The sequence below is a fragment of the Triturus cristatus genome, chromosome 2_1, assembly GCF_964204655.1.
Source record: "Triturus cristatus chromosome 2_1, aTriCri1.1, whole genome shotgun sequence".
In the NCBI taxonomy this organism is placed as follows: Eukaryota; Metazoa; Chordata; class Amphibia; order Caudata; family Salamandridae; genus Triturus; species Triturus cristatus.
This window is the reverse complement of record NC_140581.1, coordinates 620772061-620795191: the sequence shown is the minus strand read 5'-3', so window position 1 is coordinate 620795191 and position 23131 is coordinate 620772061. Positions and strand designations below refer to the sequence as shown.

Genomic DNA, 23131 nt, shown 5'->3' with positions numbered 1-23131 from the left:
AAGTACCCTGCCCCCAACTTGACTTCTGCCTAGTACCCTTCCCCCAACTTGACTTCTGCCTGCTACCATAGCAACAGCTCATGGAACACTGCTGTGTGGAGTTAGGTCAGAAGTTCGCCACACAATGTTTCAATTCCACAGAGCAAGAGTGCTTGACTTTTCAAACCTAACAGCAAATCCATAGTACTGTTCTTTGGTAACACATTTTTTTGTACCAATACAAAACATGCTTCTATTAATTTACACATACAGCCTAGTTTTTATTCTAGAATGGTATGAAACAGCCAATCAGTTCTTTTTGTTTTGAAAAAAATATGTATGCCTCCATTTCCAAACTGTCTTTCTTTTCTTATTGCCATTCTACTGAAAGACACCTCCTGAGTGCATCCAGTTCTCCAATGAAGATGTTCACAGTGTGGATTGTAGGGCACAGCTATGTCTTCTGGAGTGAAAGGTTTGCAGAGAAAACAGGTATGGTGAGAGACCTTGCTTTGCCAAATGTAGACATTAAATGGATTGGTCAGAGAGGGTTAAAGTGGCACCAATTGATGCCATTGGTGAAATCCTTCATGCAAATCCAACACCCTGACCTCATAATAGTGCACTGTGGTGGCAATGACCTAGGCACTTTGACTGGGGTAGGTCTGGAAATGCTTATGAAGGACACCTTTGCACAACTGTTTTCACTTTTCCCTAAAACTGCCTTTGTGTTTTCCAACATATGCCAAAGGCAAAAATGGAACTGGTCCAATCATTTCTGTCCGCAAATTGACAAAGCAAGAAAGCACGTCAACAAATCTGTTTCTGCTTTCCTCCGTGACTATGGTATGGGTGCCATTTACCACAACAACTTGCGTTATGACATGCAAGACATTTATAGAGGAGATGGTGTGCACTTCAATGATGAAGGGAACAGAGTCTTCCTCTTGAACCTTAGACTCTGCATCGGTACTTACTTGTAGGTACCACTTAAAAAATCACTTCATAAACACAACGGCTCTTTTTAGAGCCCCCTAATATCTAAACTCTTAAATCTGCATTTCATTTCTTTTTTTTTTTTTTTTTTCTTCCGTACGCTTACCGTAAGCTTACCGTACGCGTACCCCGTGATTTTTTTTAAAATCCATAAATGTTTTCTTTGTACTTGTCTGTCCTTCTTTGACCCCCTCACAAATGTAAGGGGGTCTGTAACTCTCCTCCTTGCCCCCTTTTCTTGTTTTCACTCTTTTTTTTCTGAGTGAAACACACAAAATGGCGGCCGCCGCTTCCTGGTTTCGGCCGATTCGAATGTTTACTAAGATCTAACAGCCAATCAGAATCGCGCTCGCGCACGCCACCGTACGCGTACGGTAAGCTTACGGTAAGCGTACCGTAAGCTGGCTCAGATATATATATTGATTTAAATGCTATTTTCTCAGGACCTACTGAACAGATTTACACCTTGACCTAGGGACTACCTCTCTGCCAAATTTCTAGTAGCACAGCATCCTGGGAGCGGGAGTCCCGATTCTTCTCCTTAGGGTTGGGCAAGTTGTAAAAATTTGGGGGAGCGGTTTTTCAAGCCCAAAGCCCACTGGAGGGCGATGAAATAAAATTGAATATTGGCAAACAAAAACTTTGTTGTGAAAACGGACTCCACCAAAGGAGAAGAATCGGGACTACCGCTCCCAGGATGCTGTGCATTGGAGTACGCATACCTAAGAGGGTCAAAGATGTGGTAGTCCAAAGCCGTCTTTTACAACTTGCCCCAACCCTATGATTAAGGTGCAGGTGTGCACCGAACCGCGTAAGGGACATGAATTGGTTGGGCGTTTCAAACCGCTCGCAGAAATAAAGGTTCTGTTGAACATTTCTTCGTGGAGTGCATTTCTGATCGCGGAGGCTTTTGGAATACATATATATATATATATATATATATATATATATATACACATACATACACTCACATATATATATATACACATATATATATATACACACACATATATACCCACACATACATATATATACATACACATATATACATATATAAAGCTCCTGTTTTGCACCCAAGGTCAAGGCACTCAGAGGCGGGTGCTCGTCAGGGCGGTGCTCCATGTTAAATCAGCGCTCCAAGACTTAATCACCTTTCTCAAGTAAAGTCCAGCACTCGGGGGTATCGTCACAATTTTTTAATCAGCCACACAGAAACAGACGCGTTTCGGAAATTCCTTCGTCAGTGTTTACATTGATCGCGGTGTAGAGGCATTTTTAAAATTGTTCACGTGATTAAAGCAATGACATCGACAGCGATATATGCTGATCATATTGCACAATACATGGCGGCCATCTTTACATGGTACTCTATACAAATAAACAAATTAATGCCAAAGATGCCATGAGTTTTGGAGACATAAACCTCTCTCAGCCCAGATTCTACTGCTCGAGGAAATGCGTGAATTCATTTTAAACAAATGTGGTGCCACTCAGCATAGTATATCATATATATATATACACACACACATAGAATGTGACGCTGTACGCAACGAGCTCCGAAATTCGTTGCTCGTACTCAACAAACTTTAAATTGTGTATCGGTATTACCAAGTATGCCTAACATACAATAGTCAACCTCAAATGTATTTCAAGCCATTCTATAAAGTGAATATTATCAGCTATTAAATAAATACTGATTGTAAGACATTGCACCGTGAATCGGTGACAGCAAGAGCAATTCCACAATAGTAATAGACTCCAAAACTTAATGACATGAAGATGTGAACCTGACCATTTTAGAGCAATATATGAAAAATAACAGAAATGTAGGTCAAGAGAAAATATAGAGCATAATGTTAAAATCGGATCATCTCCCTAGGTGGACTGTAAGTTCCTCCCCACTATTGAGTCCTTTTGGTGCTTTAGTCTGCAGATCAATTATATAACGGAATTCTAATCTCCGCAACTTCAATACCCTGTCCCCATCTCTCAAGCTAACTGGTACATGGTCCACACCAAAATATTGCAGCAGTTCCCTGTTGCTCTGATGTTTGAATGCAAAATGCCTTGCTACAGGATAATTAAATTCCTGGTTAACAATGGCACGATGTTCAAGAATGCATAGCTTCACATTATGTATGGTGCTCCCTAGGTACCTTAGCCCGCAAGGACAGACTAGACAATATACCACATGCGATGTTAAGCATGTGATAAATTTATTGATCGCTTTATGTTTTGTAACACCTGGGATGTTGTAACTCAGGACTCTTTTACTGTTAGTGCAAGCCCTGCATTTCCCACAGAAACCTTTCATATCTTTCAATGTTCCGGTCTTCTGTGAAGTGGGTGGCAAGTGGCTCTGGACTAACTTATCCTTAAGCGATCTCGCTTTCCGGAAAGTAATTAATGGTGCTGGAGGAATGTCCCTACCTATTACTACATCCGTTTGGAGGATATGCCAGTTCTTTTTGAGCATTTTCCTTAAAGTATTGGCATCCTCCGAGTATGTGGTAATCATACGGAAGGTGCCACTTTCTAGATCTAAATTTTTCTTTCCACTGCTTGCTACTATCTTGGCTTTTAAGAGCTCTTTTCTAGGGATTCTCTGCACTTTCTTATAAGCAGCCTGCAATAAATCTGGTTCATAGCCTCTCGTTCTGAATCTAGCTAAGCAACGGTCTGCTGCCCTTTCGTAATCCATGTCACAGGAACAGTTTCGTTTCAAACAAAGGAGTTCACCATACAGTATGCTATTGATCAATTTGGGAGGATGACAGCTATCAGCATGTAGGATCGAATTGCCGGCAGTAGGTTTTCTAAACAATTCGGTCTCTAATATCCCATCCTTAACATACACTCTGAGATCTAGATAGTTCACTGCCACTGAACTGATTTCGTATGTGAATCTCAGGTAAAAGTTGTTATCATTTAATTCATGAATGAACTCATCCGCTTGTTCGACTGACCCTCTCCAAACCAGGAAGAGGTCGTCGATATACCGATGCCAGACAACCACATATTCCGCCCATTTGGCCCTACTCCCGGCAAGGGCCACCTGATTCTCCCACCAGCCAACGAATAAATTCGCATAGGGGCAAAGCAGGTGCCCATCGCCGTTCCTGATAACTGTCTAAATAGATCTCCTTGAAACAGGAAGATATTATTGAGTAGACAAAATTCAATAAACTCAATCAACATGAGGCTATGTGCCAAGAACTTCAGTGGCCTTTTGCTGAGGAAGTATTTTACAGCTTCGATCCCCTGCGTGTGATCTATACACGTGTAAAGACTGGTTATGTCAAAGGTAATTACTACAAATGTTGACTCCCATTGTATATCACTAATTTGCATGATAGAATCCTTAGTGTCCTTTACATAAGAAGAAAGTTGCAAAAACGACTGAAAAAGAAAAGAATCAATATATCTCGACATGTTCTCAGTGAGTCCTCCTTTGGACGAGACAATCGGCCTCCCTGGTGGATCAGTCTGATTTTTATGAATTTTCGGGAGTTGATAAAAAGTTGGTAATATAGGATCATTATTCCTCAGGAATAAAAATTCATTGGTATCCAACATGGATTTGTCACGCCACTTGATGAGATTGTGATACATGGAGATACTCTCCTGATATTGTTCTTTATTTGTCCTTTCATAAGATCTCTTCTCATTCAATTGTCGTAAAGATTCACGGCAATATTGTTCTCTTGTTACCAACACAATGTTACCGCCTTTATCTGAGGGTTTACAGATTATTCCCTCCTCCTTGCTGAGATTCAGGAGAATTTTCTCTTGTTCCTTGGTTAAATTCTTTTGTTTATTCTTGTTATACTTGTTGTTACTTCTGAATTTCACAAGATCGCTTAGAACTGCGTCAGAAAAGGAATCAATTGCATCATATGGCATTTGTGGATTGAATTGGGACGGAGGTTTAAAAATCATCACTGGTGCCACTTGTTCGATGCCCACCTCAGTGGATACCAATGAATTTTTATTCCTGAGCAATAATGATCCTATATTACCAACTTTTTATCAACTCCCAAAAATTCATAAAAATCAGACTGATCCACCAGGGAGGCTGCTTGTCTCGTCCAAAGGAAATAATGTGGCGTTACGGCCAGAGCTACTGTGTTTGCAACTAGGATCCAGTTTTGGCAACAGCCTGGGATTATGGGCAAATCACTTATTCTTCCCTGGCCTAAAACCAAAATGAATGCGTCCTTGTGTAATGTAACTGATGCTCATGTCGAGCTACTGTACCTTCAGGTGAAGTCTGTGCTACATAAAACAGCATTTTAAAAAAAAAATTAAAAAATAAACAGTTTTGCACACTACTTTCATTGGGCTACACTTGGGTGATACTTGGATTATCCTTGAGCTCTTTTTTCGCTGGTGTCCTTCTTAGGCGACTTGTTTGTTATGAAGCTCCCTAATTTTCTCATTTACTGCAGTATCCCCAGTAAAAAATACTTTCAGGTTTTTCATTTCAAATCCATCAAGATGACATTCAGATGTGCCATACTTCTGTCATAAACTTTGAAAATTAGCACTCTAGTTGCTCATCAGTAGGAAAGTTGATGATCCACAAGGAGTTACTTGGCATGCTGCAGCTGGTGTTGAAAATGCATGTTTCAGTCTGCATGGCAGAATGTTTTCATGAAATGGAAGATGAAGATATTTGAGAACGCATTTAAAATGTGTCTTAATTTAGCTTTTTACAGCACTAACCATAATTTCTATGACAAAATGAACCCCCTCATTCCTCTCCAGGAAAATGTCATAGCTCTTCCTTCTTATATAAGGGACACTAAAGATTTCCTGGCGAATTAGACGATGTAAGATGGGAGGAAGATTTTCTCCTTACTACCACAGACTTGAATTCTTCATGCACGATCATTGATCATAACTCTGGCATCAAGTCATGCCAGCATTACCTCAAAAATAGGCAGATGCTACCTCGAACACACTAACATGCTGTTAAAGATTCAAACAAGAAGTTGCCCTCGAAAGGATACGCACTCCAAGGTAGGTTTTTCACACATTTAATGAAGGTGGTAGCGTGACCAGAAGGAAGCCAGAAAACATCTTGCCGACGGCCTTACGCCTTTTGAGGACAAATTCGTGTATGAATTAATGCGGCCAGTGCAGTCGCGGAGAAGCACTGCCGCGTGAGGCCGAAGCAGGATGGCAGCAAGCACAGTCATCATCGGACAGGTTGACCTTTGATGACTGATGTGGTATACGGCAGCATTTTCATGGAGGTGACTATGGATTCATCCCATTGGAGTGTGGACTTTTAAATAATTGCGGGAGCAACAGCGAAACCCACGTGGGTGGAATTGGGTAGCACTACAATGACCATGATGAACTGCACAGGGTGGCCCACTAGGGCGGTTACTTCTTTTTAATTGAATCATGTGACTGCATTTGGCTGTTGACTCCTGAGGCCAGTGAGCAAGGGCAAGTAGCCAGAAACGCTTAAGGCAGTCGGCACGATGTTTTCGGGCTTCCTTCTGTTCATGCGGCCACCTTCATTAAATGATTGAACAACCTACCTTGGAGTGCGTTTCCTGTCGAGTGCAACTTCTTGTTTGAATAAATAAATATATATATATTTTTATGACCACTTGGTGCTAAAAATGCCACAATCTTACTGTTGAAACATGTTGCAAATGTACTAAATGATTCCCAAGTATGTTGATTAGAATAGTTTTTAATTTTGGGATACCCTTTTTTCTCACCCTCTCTTTTACCAACAGCCACTTGGCATGTACACTACAGTTTGCACATGATTAGTCTTAACACTATTATCGTAACAAGGGATGTAATGTTAAACCACTCTGCATGTATTTGTTATAAATGTACATTTTGTTTTACATGAATGTGCATAATCACCTTATAAGCACAATTTACATTACATCATACGGGCAGTTTGAGGTTTAAAGATGGCTGCTGTGTTTGTTGGTGTGTGTTCCACATGATACTGTGGGACATGGTTAGTTAAATACCACATAGTTTTCATTACGAATGCATACGATGCAACGGATTTGTCACTTACGCACTTTATTGGCACAAACTGTGTATGAATTAAACTGTATGAAGTCTGCCACAGAAGTTTGAAAAACTACATTCACTACTGTTTTAGTCCATTTTCTATGTTTTGAATTTTCTATGTAAACGTGTTATTTGCATTGACACAGTGTGTGATCAAGACTGTTCGCAGTCAAAATGCGCAACAGAAATAAATGACAACTGCCAAGCATATTCCCGAGTGTGCGCTTTACTTTGGTTTTGAAAGTGACAGCACTTTCATATTTTAATATTTTCAAGTTTACAACATTTCAATGTTCTCCCTGTAAGTGGTGTACTTCTTTGATTTCGTTACAGATTATTCCCCTGACGAAAGGCTGCTTATAGCCCGAAATGCATCGTGATTGAATTTTAATTGCAAAATAACGTTTTGTTTTGGATTTATATTGAGACATTGAAGTATACTTTTCAAGACTTTGATACAGCAGTCTGATGTGAATTAAACATCTTCCTGCAACTACTTCTTAACCTTTTGGATCATTTTTATATTGACAAACATTACCCACTTAGTGGGATTCTTGCGCAGTGCACAGGGGGACATCTCCTCGATAGGCGATGCAACTGATTCATCAGTCATAACATCTCAAATGACATCACTGATTTTGCGGATTACATCATCCAGTGAGTCTTTTGTAAATGTTTGAGGCTTAAAGATATATACTAAGCTACTGCATACGTTAAAATACGATTCTTTCTGTACTACTGAGTGATGCTATATCCAACATATACCATCTGAGTGGCTGTGTGACTACATGCATGTGTGGCTGTATGTGTGAATGAATGGCTGTATTGGTGAGTGGGTCTGTGAGTGGCTGTGTGAGTGGCTCTAGGGGTGAGTTACTGGGTACGTAAGTGGGGGCATGAGTTAGAGTGGCTGATTGAGTTAGTGTATGGGCAAACAAATGGGTGTGAGTGGCAGTGTTGCACCCGGTGTGTCTGTGAATAGCTGTATGGGTGAGTGTGATTGGTTGTATGAATGTATATACAAGTGGTTGTGTGAGTGAATGGGTGTGTGAGTTTATGTATGGGTGAGTCAGAGGCAGAGTGCGTAGCTCTATGAATGGGTTTGTGAGTGGTTCTATGGATGAGTGAGTGGGTATGTGTGGGCGTAGGAGAGGCTGTATGGGATATAAGTGGGTGTGCAAGTGGTTTTGTAGATGATGTCATTTGTGATGTTATCAGTGAAGACATCAGTGATGTAACAGACCAGGTCATGAGTGACATAATGTGAGGTCTTAAGCACTGCATTGAAGGGGCGTGAAATATAGTTGGCTCTGGCAACAATAACTGCTGAATTTCTATGGGTCCTATGTGCAAAATCTGAGTCTAACTAGAACACCGATGTAACTTTTGTTTTTTCACACTGAAATTCAGTTTTTAATATTATTTCCCAACTATAACATCCATGTAACCTTTGTTTTTTGTGAATTGATTTTTTAAATTTTACTTCCAACCTGTGAGAGCTGTTGTGTGAGTGGCTGTATGGGTGTGAGTAGCTGCATAGGTCTGTGGGTAAGTTTTCAAGGACTGTTTGGGAGTAGGAGTAGTTTTGAGGGTCTGTGACTGGGTGTGAAAGTAGCTGTGCGGGTGTAAAAGTGGTATTGTGAGTGCCTGTGTGGGTGTTTGCACAAGTCTGATAGAGGGTATGTGAAAAGCTGTATGGTAAGTGGTTTTGCGAGTGCCTGTGTAGGTGTACGAGTGGGTATGTGAGTGGCTGTTATTGGGTGTGAGAGTGGATTTGTGAGTTAGAGTGTGTCTGTTTGGGTCTGTGTGCGAGTGGCAGTATCAGTTTGTGGGTGTATGAGTGGTTATGTGGATGTGTCAGTGGTTCTCGGAGTGGAAGTATCAGTGACTGTATGGGTGTTGAGTGGCTGTGTGCCCAGGTAATTGGCTGTATGAGTCTGAGGTATTGTGGGTGTGTGAGTGACTATGGGTGTGAGTGGCTCTGTGAGTGCATGCAAGAGTGGCTGAATAGGTGTGGGTGACTGATTGGGCCAGAACAGAAGATCACCTGCCCTTTCATCCAAAAAGAGTCAACAGGTCTACACAAAAGGTCTACCCAACTGGAGTCCTTTCTACTGGTTAGTGCTACCTCGCTGGGTAAATGTCTAAAGAATATTCTACACTACCGCTGCATAATAGACCATGAGGAAATGCATTGTAACCTTGTGTGCTTTTGATAGGGCGATTGCTCTTCGTCAGTCTTTATCCAAAAATCTGCAATAACATGAATCCTCCCAGTCAACACCAGAAGGACCATCAAACAGGCCCTCATCACCAGCAGACTGGACTACAGAAATACACTTCATGTAGGAATCACTGCACGCCTCTTGAATAGACTCCATACAACACAAAACTCAGCGGCAAGACTCAAACTCTACCTCCTCAGAAGGACCCAAATCACAACCCCTCTCAAGAAACGATTCAGGAGAGATGCCAGTTCAAGATGCTGACCCACACTTACAAGGCCTTTCACAACAAAGGGACAGCATACATCAGACTCCGGATCTTCCACCAACCTGCATAGACACCTTCGATCTGCTTCCCTCTTCCTCATAGACACCCTCAGCACTGCACCGTAGCTCCAGCAAATCAGGAAGGAACTAAAGACCTGGATATTTGAGCGATCAAACCACCACGCAGCAGCCAACATCTCCAGCACCTTGAGACCTACCAGGTGATTTGACATGCTCTATAAATGTATGATTGATTGATAGAGAAGAAGAGACTACAGAGATGAATCTCCACTAAGCAAGGGTCTTTCCTCTTAAGTATATTAAGTGCTTCTTTGTTTTGTGGAGAGGTCCTCCTGCATCAAGGTCACCAAAATTGGCAGGAAACACACTGGGGGGTCTTTTGTGAAGCTGTCCATCATCCTGGCAAAAGGCAGGAAGACCTTTGCATACTACTAACGAGTACAGGGCGGGGCCAAAAAGGGCAGAGCTTACAGGTGATTTGTACATTTGCATACTCAAAGCAATTTAAATGGAAAACCATGGACTCTGTTCTAAACAGGACTTGACAGCAGGCAAGAAAACAGATGAAGTCCGCTAGCAGGAGCAGTTTTCTTGCTCTCGTTTGCTGGAGATGACTTCGCCGTTTGCTTTCGCTTGGCGGGAGCTTGGCAGCTCCAGCCAAGCGAAAGTAAGCCGCTATCTCCCAAGGGTTGGCACCTCGGGAGATAGGAAGCTGGCCCTGGGGTGTGGCGGGTTGGCCCCCCTTCTTTCAGTTTTAACGGGCCGGCCCCGGTGAGTTGGTGGTCCCAAGGGCACTAAAAGGAGATGGAGAGGGGGGTCTGTATGCCCCCTCTCCAATTTAGTTTGAAAGCCCCAGGGAGGTGGTGATACCCCAGGGCTCCTCTGAGTCACAGGAGGGGTGGGTTCACATGCCCACTCCCCTCCAAGTTTTCATTAATACCCCAGGCATGTAGTGGTCCCTGGGGCTCCTAGGAGCACAAGGAGGGGAGTCCGTGCGACCCCCTCCCTTATTTACATAAAGCCTGGGGGGAGATGGTGGTCCCAAAGCTCAAAAAAGCCTGAGGAAGGTGGCTGAGTGCTTCCCCCTCCGAACTTTATTGTATACGCAATGCCTCGGGGACCTGGCCTACTCAGGGGTCAATCTTTAAACAAGTGCAGGAGACTGCGTTTGTTTTTATTTTTAAATTTTTGCCACAGATTTTCAGTTCCGTCTGTGATTTTGCAGTAAAAAAAAACGTAAAATGTTTTTGTCCTGGCAGGGTTCCTGGGGGACCCCAGCACCAGGGCTAGAGTGCCAACAATTCCTGAAGTGGTAGCAGCCAATCAGATATCAGCATGGAATGAGGTCTATTGGATCCATATAGGCTCCACGTCCCAAGATATACAAATTGTTTTTTCTTTAATAACTGCAACTACTGAACGGATTTACACCAAATTACAAAAAGGGCTCTTTCTTGACCGAGAGCTACCCATCTGCCAAATTTTGTGTCATTTCGACTAGCAGTTCGGGCTGTAGTTCTGTTCAAAATCCCTATGGGAAATTCATTATTTTTTTTACCCCATTTTTTTTTCTCCTCAGTCCTCACTTGACGTATCACCCTGAAACATTTGATGCACTTTTTGGAGAAAGTTTAGTGAAGATTTGTCAAACGGCACCAAAGCTATACGCTAATCAAAAACGCTTTTCCTATGGAAACTATGCCCAAACTAGAATTACTTACTGGCGATTGTCTCCCCCCCCAACATTGACTAGGGACAAGACTTGTAGTGCCTTCACAGGAGCCAAGAATTGCATTTTCTTCCAAGATATCAAGCCTGTGGCACAGTGAGGATGAGATCCACTTCTGGGCATGCCCATTGAGCTGAGAAAAACAAACCAGTGATGGATTGGATGCCTGGACGAATCTCAGCCACTGTTCACTAAGCAATGCTCTCAGCGTATTAGCAATCACGGCTGTTATTAGGCATGGCATTACCACACTTTGTCGACCACATCAGATTTTGTAAATTAGGCTGCATTGTGCTTTAAGAAGATGATTTAGGATATTTTTTAGACAGTTTGATGTGTTAGTACACTAAAGAATAGATCTCACATGATGTATTCTGTTATTATTTTATACTGAATAGCCCTATTGTTAGTAAATTACATTTGCTATTGTTAACTGTCACTTATTAAGCAAACAATCGGACAGCAGCACAGCATTACAGAGGCTCACAGTAGTCTGGGGTAGGATATTATGCACGTTAACAGAAACCAGAGTTTGGTTTTGTGGAATGGTTTTTCAGAAAGTCCGTTGATGACCTTTTTTTTTGGGGGGGGGGGGTGAGACGAAAGGATCTGTTACAAATCACTTGTGTATTTCATTAGTTCGTATGTATGCTTCTTGAAGGTCAAAAATGTGGGTGTTCTGATTGACGACTCGCTGTCCTTCAGGCCTCAAATCAATGCTCTCTCCTCAGCAACCCACTTCGTTCTAAAAACTATTCGGAAAGTTTTGGAGTTTCTTGCTGAAGAACACAAGAAGACCGTGGTTACAGGATTGGTGATGTCCCGACTAGACTATTGTAACAGCCTACTGTTGAATGCCCAACAGGGGCTCCTCAACAAACTCCAAATTCTGCAGAATGCTGCAGCCCGACTGATTACAGGCACACCTAAATTTGCCTCAGTGTCACGGGATCTGGTGAAGCTACACTGGCTACCAGTTCGTAAAAGAATTATTTTTAAATCACTTTGCATAGCTTTCAAGGCCCTGCATGGCCTGGGGCTTCACTGCATTTCCCAACTTTTCCAATGGCACAGACCCTATAAGACTCCTGAGGTCAGCTGAGCAGGGTCTGGTAGTCATCCCCAGAGTCAGGAAAGCTCGTTGGGGAGGGAGGAGCTTCTCCCTAGGTGCAGCTAAGGCATGGAATGCTCTGCCGTTGCACCTCAGACAATTGTCGGACCTCCTGTCCTTTAGGAGGGCTTTAAAGACGTGGCTCTTTACACACTAATTCCCTCCCCATACACTCTCTGTCAATCAGCGCCAGGACACCTCTGGGTAAGAGTGCGCTTTATAAATGTGTAACATAAATAAATAAATAAATATGCTCACAGCTAGCTACTGTATAGGTGTTTGGTAAGTAATTAGATCCACTTAGTAAGATAAAATGAGGAGTAATCTTAGCAATCAAATATTTTAGGTTTGCTTTTGGCCTGGAAATTGCTTAACGAAAATATCAGTTATGTAACAGATTTTTAAGACCGACTTAGTAGTCAAACAAGCATTTAGATTCATCAGACCCCATTCCAGAAAACAAACTGGGCACGGATTTGCATCTCCACCTGAACCTACATTTTACATTTTTTTCTATTCACAAACAATCTCATAAGAACGCTTTGAACGCTGCTCTCTGCAGAAATGTAAATCGCATAGATTTCTGCAAAGGGAAAATCCACCCCAATGTGAAAGTGAGGGGCAGTGTCTCATTTCACTTACCATTTCTGGAAAATCCGTCACTCCAGCCTTTGGCTGGTGAAACTTTACAAACATTTCTAGAGTATGCTCACAAACGTACGTTTGTGGGTGTTCACAAACTTACAAGGAGAAACACGCCTTGTAACAACGACTTTCCACAACATCCAAAAAGGATTTACTACTGTACATTTCTCCACACTCGTTCCGGAGAATTCTACAGTATTAGATGTATTTAGGACTGTCAAGAATTATTTTGTGAATTCCAAGAGTCATTTTCACCCATAAATCTACGCTTACCGACAAAAATGCTTATTTGAATATAAACTTAAAAGTATTCTAATAAAATATAACTAATATGCTTTTTCCGTTTGGATTACAGTCTTACAAAAGCGTATCATGTAGGCCAAACACGTTCACAGGGTACGAAATTACAAAGCGCTAGTGATAATTGCATAATATGGCCTATGTTTGCCTGCTCGTCAAATTCATATGGAGCTTTACTAAAAGCTTTATTACTTTGCCTGTAATGTTCCATGAATGAGTCCTAGAAAACAATCATGGTTCACTGTAGGATGTCCGGTGCAGATCCTGAACTCCCAAATCGGTTCAATATTACATTTATCCAAAAACGTGTTCATACAAATCTTAATTGGCTACGAGGCAAAAGACCCCTGAAATGCAACTCTCTGGATTCTGCAATTTTCAAACTTGGGGTAAACTTTCTTACAATAATCCATATGAACACTAACACAACATATAATACAATCAACCATTCTGTAAACATTTTATTTTTGTTATAGTCCACATTGAGAAAATGAAATAAGAAGCAATTTTTATGTACATAAACCCACATACATCTATTAGTTTAAAATAACTTGACACAAATTAACACAATTGGCAAATCAACAACATCGGAGTGGCATTGCAATATTATGAGAGTAAGATTTTCTCAGTGTTCCACACACTATTGAAACAAAAATATGTTTGTAACAGAAATACTACAGCAATCAGTGTGTAGAAGTCGTGTTAATAGTATACTGCAAAAAACATCAAATATCCAGTATAGTAAACAAATAAAAATGTTTAATAAGTCGTTTGTGGGGTATCACTTCCGGGCATCTCTCTTCTAAAAGTTACAAATAAAGCGTGAGGTTTCCTGCAGTGAACAGCACTGGATATGTCTGTAGGCTCCGTGTGCTTAACCACTATAGTTTTTAATTTAAGTCAAAGCACTTTATTGGCTTAACATTATATCACTGGATATTGCTATGTTACAGGTTGAGAAAAATAATTTCCATGGCAATTAAATATGGATGTCCCTGTCCAACTGATATATTAACTTCAGTTAACTTCACAGTCTGCAAGCACAGTCTTCACTTCATGATGTCCGGTCGCACAGTTTTTCCATCAAAAGGCACTAATTTAACTGAAAAAAAAACAGAAATGGATTTTTAAATAGCATACATTACAGGATTTTAAATTAGTCACATCCTATTTAAGGAAACATATTAATAACTACCTATTAAACATTTACCATACACATCCAACACTGCCCACCCTGACATACCGTGATTTTGTTCTAAAGCATGAACAAAGTATAAAAATGCAAGCTAAATAGATTTCCTTAACTTCACATCAGCTTGTAGCGGTTATCCACCCAGTTGCAGGATGGGATATGGCTGTAAACAGCGGTAATTTTCCAGCCAACGGCTGAGTGGGAGGGTACTAGCGTTTACAAAGTGTCAAAAGACTAAAGGCCTTAAGCTACAAAAGGGCAACTTACTCTTACGTCCTGGCTCGTTCCCGTTTTCAGCCTGTGGGTAAGTACACACCAACTGCAACAGAAAGGCAGGTAAATACAACATTTGCCAGCGCAGCCAGAGTCTGACTGTGAATCACTCCAAGAAAAAGGCTCAAGATGGTGTTTCCAGCAGAATGCAGGTCAAATAATCCAGGTAACCGTAGTCGAAACATCTCTCGAACTGATACATTCACAGAGAATGCCATTTAGGCTGCCAAAACTCTGGTGCATGTTTAGACTAAGCCTGGCCGCAGTTTGCAGAGTACCAATATGCAGTACTCCGAAGTGCAAAAAAATCTCCGCCGTGCTATGTGGAATTCCGCAAGCGGGGGAGTGGATTAAAAAAAAAATGCCAGTTATGATAATTATCAATGGTGGGCGTTAGTGAAGTTATCGAACGGCACCATGCACAGCGCAAGTGGGCGATGCTTTCTTTCTGCCGCTTAAAAAGATTTTCTACCCGAGTGGCAGCTTTCTCAACGAGAGCGGTCGCGAGCATACGCGGCCACTCGCACTGAGAAATCCGACCACCCACGTTGAGAAATCTCGAATGGTGGTTGATTTCCCTCGCTTGCCTATTTGACATTGACGAGCGCGAATGACGAAAAATCTCGTCTGGAGGTGGATTTTCCTTGCTTGTGTTCGCCAACTTGATGTTGATGAACACAAGCGAGGAAAAAAACTCCGCTATGTGGAGCGGAGTTCTTCATAACTCTGCAAGCTCTGCTTAACGCACAGTGTGGAAAACTCAGAGAGCAGAGTTCAATGCCCAGACTTAGTTTGGACACCTAATGAGAATATGCCCCATGCACAATATAGCAGTGGAAGATATACAAGTGACTTTAGGAGGTATGTGGGTGAAGAAAGAAAGCAGGGAGAAAAAGTACTTAGTCCAAATGGAAATATCTCAGCTCATCAGAAATAACAATAGGGTGAGTACTCAGAACCACCTTGTCCGGATGCAATAGTTCGGGGTCAGTTATGACCACCAAAAAAATATTCCTGCAGGATTAGAGTTACATATGACAGGAAGCAACAGGTTAAAATGGTGGGTATATGCATCACTCAAGGCAGACCCAGTTTGAAGTCCCAAGAGACTGTGGGGTGCCTGATTGGGGGTACAAAAGCATCAGGCCTGTAGCAATTCATGGTGCAATCTCATTGGCATAGAATGATTCGCATGGCCTGTTTCACTAGACCCTAAAGGCCACTAAGTAAATTTTGGAAGGAGCACCTACACAATCAATTCAGGAAGATGTCTGGAAAAAAAAAAATCATACCATCCATTAAGCAACAGATCTACTTCAACACGGGGTAACAAAAGATTGCACATTATCTCTGAACCCTGTTGAAACCCATCCGTGAATTACAGTAAGTACAAAGATTCTGCATCCTAGTGGCAAGCATTCCAGGACTGTGGAAATGTAAAGAAACAATCACATCTTTCGGCCGATTTTAAGAGTACTGCAGAAGAACATTGGATGTATAAGGTGCATGGTCATCCAGACTTTAATGACAGTCTAGCACTTGCACCTGTTTACCTAGACCACGTCAGCCTTCCAGAGGACAAAAATATTGCTCATGGAAGTAAAAGAAAGTAATACACCTCTCCTTACCATCTCTCAGTTCAACCAGTAGCTTCCTAAAGACTATTGTTCGCCCACTTTGATCTATTAGCAGAGAATTTTATCATCCTGCCAGCTTCCAGGACCTCCACTTTGCAAAATACTAGCACACAAAACAGAATATGATAGCGCAACACTCACTCCCAAAAGGAGTATGTCGGTGCTTGCGATACAGGCAAAGGCGGGCAGAATCAGAACATGCAAGTTTTCAGCCTCTTTTTAAAGTCCTGGAAGTCAGAACAGGAGTGAATGTGGGGAGGAATTTTATTACAATGGAAAGGAGCTAGGTAGGAAAAAGACCTGCCACCATATCGGACAGTGCAGATATGCAAGGATTGAAGAAAAGCCTTGAAAGAAGACCGTAGCTGCTTAGGAGGCTGGTATTATCCAAGCTTGGAGTGCAGAAGGGACAGCTGAGCAATTTGTCAGTCTACGTTTCCCAAAACAGCCTGAGGGAGACCGCAGAGGGAGATTGCAGATGAGGCGGGTGGCAGTTTCCTGGACCACTTGCAGTTTAGTCGAGAGAGAGGCATTAGCGGCTACCAGTACAGCTTTCCCATAATACAGTCGGCTGACTTAGAGAGCCTGAACCAGGCTTTTCCTAGAGGTGATATGCAGCCAGGGGAAGACTTTCTTTAGGAGTCTCATGGTCGAAAAACTCCTAGCGCATATGGAGTTAATTTGATCCTTGTCGATTTTTTAGTTCAAGGTTCTTCACCACTTGTTTGGGCAAAGGGACGGGCCACAGGTCTGAAGGCCACCAGTCTGCTGACCAGAGCTCTTGGGCCCTGCTGAAAAGTACGATTTCAGATTTTCCACTGTTGAGGTGCAGGCAGTTCGATGCCATCCAGTTAGCAATTTCTGTCACACAATGAGCAAATTGCAGTTTTACTTTGGCTGGATGAGGGCCTAAAGAACATAGAAGTTGTTCATGTGCAGTGGTGATTCTTTCTAAGGAGGTCTGCCCGTGATTGGTGAATTGTGCCTTATAGCAGACAACCAAAACATTATGTGAACAAAAGTGCACTCCTTAAGCTTTACTGCCAGCGGCTGAGTTGAAGGAATTGATTAACCGGTTGCTTTTGAACTGACAAGAGGTGGTGGCGCTGTGCTTGTGCACAGCTTGGAGCTGCAGCTGGGGCATGTATGAAGAATGTAGGGACTTGAAAAGGCTTGAACAAGCTAATCAGCAAATGATACAGGTGCTCTGCTTGGTGGAGCTGCAAGGGATGCAAGCAGACCTGGACAATAGGAATCACACTTGTGCACAACAGGTGAAGTACCACAGACTCCAAACCATTGGCTTTAAAAATCCTGGTTATTCAGGAAGTCTTCCACAGTCTGGTCACCAGCCTCTTGACAGGAGGGAAGGCACATGCAAGACTTGAATCTAGGGCTGCCACAATTAATTGAATCCTCTTACAGGTAATCAAGGAAGATTGTGGAACATTCACAGGAATTCCAAGGTTGCCAATGGCCCAAAAGGTTAGAGCTATACCTCCCATCCTATAAGCAGGGAGGGTAGATGGGAACTGCAGTGGATCAACTGTAGCTGACGAAAGGCAGTAGCTAGGGACAAGGTCTTGACAATGTTCCAGGAAGTCATAATGAAAATATAGAGCAGCTGTTGGACTTGGACCTTTCTGCAGGGTCATACTCAAAATATTTGCCTTCATCCTGTTTTCTGAACCTGTTTTTGTTGGCTTTTAAGACTCGGTCCACTTAACCACTCCTAACCAGTGCTAAAGTGCTTGTACTCTCTCCTTTAAACATGGTAGAATTGGCTTACACCCAACTCGAACATTTAATTTACTTGCAAGTCCCAAGTAAAGTACTACTCGCCTGTAAATGAAATGCTACTAGTGGGCCTGCAGCACTGAATGTGCTACCCACTTAAGTGAACACTTTAAACACGTCCAAGTCTGCCATTGCAGCCCAAATGTACCGTTGTCATTTCAACCTGGCAAAAAAAACGTTCCTAGGCCTACGCATTCCTTTTTAATAAATGCAAGTCACCCCTGGTGTAGTAGGGTCGGCCCTATACAGCCCAGAGGTCAGGGTGCAGTGTAATTGAAAGGATGGACAATTACTTTTCAGTTTAAAATGTCCTGGTAGTGAAACATTCTTCAATTTGCATTTCATTACTACATGAGATAATAGTGAAGGAGCTTAGCAAACCATCTAGCATCTCTCAAACACTCACTCCTTCGGTTGAGGCCTGTGACCGTATTAGCACCTTCTTTGCTGAGAAAATTAAGATAATCTACTCTACTTTCACCCCCCAACATGCTTATAGTAACACAGATAACCCCCCAATACTGTGATCATAACAGAAGCATCAACAGCCCCGCCAGACTCGGGAACTACACCCCTTTTAACTGGCTTTGAACCACTCTCAGTGGACGAGGTCCTAGCAGCCATGAACACAGTCAAATCTGCTTCCCCCTTGGACCCCTGCCCCCATTTCGTGTTCTCAAAGATTGCGTCCACGCTCTGTCCCTTGATCACACAACTCTTTAATAAATCACTAAGAACTGCCATTTTCCCTGATGCTTGGAAGCACGCTTCGGTGATCCCCCTCTTGAAGAAAGCTGGATATGACATTCTCAACCCAGAGAACTATAGACCCATCTCCCAGCTTCCCTATCTCTCCAAAGTTTTGGAGAAACGGGTCAATGTACAACTGACAAGGTACCTGGAAACCAACTTCCTCCTGGATCCCTCCCAGACGGGCTTCAAAGCTAACAGCACCGAGGCAATGTTGCTGGCAGTGTCGGACAGTGTCAGATCCTCCACCGATCAAGGTGGGGCAGTGGCACTGATACTGCTTGACCTGTCAGTGGCGTTTGACACGGTATCCCACAATTGCCTGTTGAACATACTTCGGAGCAAAGGAGTTCAATCCACTGCATTGAGCTGGCTGCACTCTTTTTTGAGCAACCGCACTCAGGCAGTACATATGGGTCAGTTCCATTCCAGGCCTAACTCCATCGGCTGCGGGGTCCCCCAGGGTGCCTCATTGAGCCCCACCCTTTTCAATGTCTATATGTCATCTCTCGCCGACATTGGAAGGAAGTGGGGCATTGGCATCTGCTCCTATGCGGATGACACGCAGCTGATGGTGGCCTTGGATGAGAAGCCTGATATCACTAAAACCAAATTACATGACTGCCTCTCAGAAATGGCCCAGTGGATGCATTCACACTGCCTAAAGTTGAATGCAGGAAAATCTGAGATTCTTCTGTTTGGTGGTGCCAAACGGGTGTGGGATGCCTCGTGGTGGCCACCCTCATTGGGTTTGGCCCCCACTCCAAAACAACATGCCAGGAACCTGGGGATCATCATGGATGACGCCTTGTCCATGAAGGAGCATGTGCGATCCCTCTGTGGCAAGGGTTTCGCCATCCTAAAACTTCTTGCTAGGTTATTTCCCTGGATACCTCTGGACTGTAGACGTTCGGTCACACAGGCCCTTTTGGTTAGTCGTTTAGACTAAGCGCATTGCCAGTTTGTAGGGATGAATGAACATCTGTTCTCTCGCCTACAGGTATTGCAGAATTCGGCGACCAAACTTATCTGCAACAAAGGCAAGCTAGACTCGGCATCGGAATGTTTGTAGAAACTTCATTGGCTTCCGATGCGCCAGATGGCTGCCTTTAAATTGCTCAGCCATGCTCATAGGGCTCTGCATAAGACTGGTCCCACTATTCTTCAAGGGAAGATCGAATTTTATGTCCCTACTAGGAACCTACGATCGCTTCAATCGGCATTGGTTAGGACTAAACGTATTTATAAAGTTAGAACAGGTGGCCGCTCCTTTTCTTACTTGGCAGCAAAGACGTGGAATGATCTTCCTATCGACTTAAGACATACCACAAATTATCTCCTGTTCCGAAAAAAGCTGAAAACCCACCTCTTCCCCAATTTCTAAACTTTTCAGTATTAGTCATCAGTAGTTTCTGCTTGGTATAAGCGCCGTGATATCCCCTGGGATGAGTGTTGCGCTCTACAAAAACCGCAAATAAATTAAAAAAAATAATAAATGTAATGTAGAAACCCAATATTAAGTGATAACTTTCAATTGGGAGCAGTTAGTTTAAGTTTGGTGTCTAAAGAATTGAAATTACAAACCCTCTTTAATGGTAAAGTCGGATATTAAGTCAAAATTATGTGAATTACACATTTAGAATGTTCTCTTTCCAATATGGGGGGGATCCTGTTGAGGAAATAGGCGGCGGGACAATAAAACGAATTATACAACAATACCATAAATGTAAGTTATTCTTGTGAACCTTATAGCCTATATACATCCAGACATGCAATATCTGTCCTGGTTTGCTGTCTATGTATTCTCTCTCCTTACTGTCGGTCTTTAATTTGGTTTTTATCTTTGTTGATTACTGTGTATCACTCATCTCGTACCAAGTAAACAAACATATTAAAACAAATATTAGTTATTGTATATATTTTAGTGCAAATAGACTTTAAAGGTGTACAGACTCATATCATGTATACATTTAACACAAAGTTAAAACATACATTTTCTGACTTCTCAATTACATAAACATTAACATATCAAAACATAATTAGGATATACACTTTATAACAACTCATTTAACTAGGAAAAGAGACAAATAGAGAATTGACATTCAAATATGCATGTCCCAGGTGAAACACTTCGCCTTACTCTCAGATGACATGGATCTTAGTGATTTTTTTGTTAGGTCCCCAGAAACCGCATCAGAAGCGCTTCTTATATGCAATTTACAAAGAAGTATGGAAGATCTCCCAACAGGAGGCTCCTGATAGATTCCGTGAGATTGACAGGGGTAACACAGAAAAGGCTTTGACAGTGGTCAAAAATGGCATGACCACACTTTCATCTAGCATTTATTCACTGGGTAGCATTGGGTCTTCTGCAATAGAAATAATGGAACAGGATTGGTCTATTTTACAACATGGGCAGTCGCACCTGCGATCCATTTTATTATTGAGCTGGACGTTACACTCATTGCGTTCTGGTCACGTGCCTTGGAGTTATATCAACAGTACGACTCTTATTTTCTGGATACAATCCAACAGAAAGACAGACAACAATGGCACAGAGAGATGTAAAATATACAATGCTGCACATTGAAAAATTGGACCAATAAACTTTTACCATGACTGATTCACCTTCCACAGAACGGTTAAACCATGGCTTTAATACACTGCCAGTCAAGACATTCCGGTTTCAATACTGTCTACAGTACCACCAGGTAGGCAGGTACGAAGCGTTGGGAGAGGAATGCATACATGAATCATTGGATTTACCATACAGATTTAGATGCAAGAATGGGGACACTGAAGTTTTTCTCAGCGGTTCAGACTAAAACTTCTTTTTAAGTGGGTCTCTAGTCTGCAATAATATTTTGTACTGCTTCGGTTGCAAACCTATGTCACTTGAAAGGATCTCCAGCTGACGCGATTCATCCGGTGTTCAAGCTGCTTTCGAATTGAAGCTATTGGATATTGAATGATCAAGGCTGGTGTGGGATGGTAGAGAACATTGCATATCTGGTCACAGTAAGTTCCAGGGTTACTTGTTGTATGCAAGTATTGTTTCCACCGACAAACATAGTTAGGGAGGCACCGCTATAGCATGCATTAGATATTTACTTTATACGGTTTGATTCTCTGAGCAGACTGAAGGCCATGCTTTTTCAGAAGAATGTGGCCTTAACCTTAGCCGGAGAGACTTTTGATCTCCAGGTTGCAAGGTCTTCAGCTGAGATACAGGAGCTTGTCCAAACAAACTTTCCACTTCATTTTGGAGAAATGGTACATCGTATTTTTAACAGGTCTGATACAAGGGGAATCGTACACCTACTAAAGAGCATAGGTTCTGGACTACGGAGTACCTTTCAGACCATTTACAGAGTTATTCCAGCTTTTTATACACCCTGTACTAGGAACCATTTTTGGAGGGCTTCCTTTGGTCCTGCTACGTATAGTGGGTATCCTGGTTTTAGTTTTCCTGCTACGCAATGGCCGGCCCAGTTCCCAAAAAGATGGAAAGGGCACTCCTGGTGCAACGTTGCCGTGAACGCATTGTACTCCATCTGGGAACACCTCGGTTTCGGGAGCTGAGAAAGCATTGGTTCCTATCGTTCAGAACGGTCTGGGTTGACTGCATCTTGCCTGTGCTCTGCAGATACAAATGCATGTTGGACATATGTCTGACTCTTCCATTGGTTGCGCCACCGGACATGGATGTACTACTGGACCCCTTAAAGACCCACATGATACAGTCCTCAGTGTATTCCCATGTTGATGACAGAATTGTTAGAGCCTCCAGGGGATGCTTCAGCTCCTGTGGAAATGAACACCGGCTCTACAACAGACACACAGGTACCAAGTGTTTCCTCATCGGCTGCTATGGGAACTGAAGATGAACACCTTTGCGCCACTGACCTGAAACAAGAGGTGTTACAGGGACCGTCGTCTGCGAATGCAAGCAAAAGTGATGTCACGTCTACCACACAGGACACAAACATTTGGCTCTCCGTGTGATGAGAACAATTCAGCCCTTTTTCTAAAGCGAGCCAAATTGGAATGCAAAACAGTTTTCTTTTTTCTTTTGCTCTCACTGAGCATCATGGCTTTCGGCATGTTCAGTTTTTAGTAGACTTCGTTTTTTTTTATATTTCATCAAGCATTATTTAA

The 23131-nt window shown here is 42.4% G+C and overlaps 1 protein-coding gene across 1 annotated transcript in view; it reads right to left on the bottom strand.

The window, feature by feature from the left end:
* Positions 1–13767: 13767 nt before the first annotated feature.
* FAM174A (family with sequence similarity 174 member A) overlaps positions 13768–23131 on the bottom strand; it is a 68880-nt gene continuing 59516 nt past the window's right edge. The window contains exon 3 of the mRNA XM_085632553.1: positions 13768–14426. Within this exon, the coding sequence (XP_085488679.1) occupies positions 14423–14426 (4 nt within the window). The 3' untranslated portion in view covers positions 13768–14422. The remainder of the gene's footprint in view (positions 14427–23131) is intronic.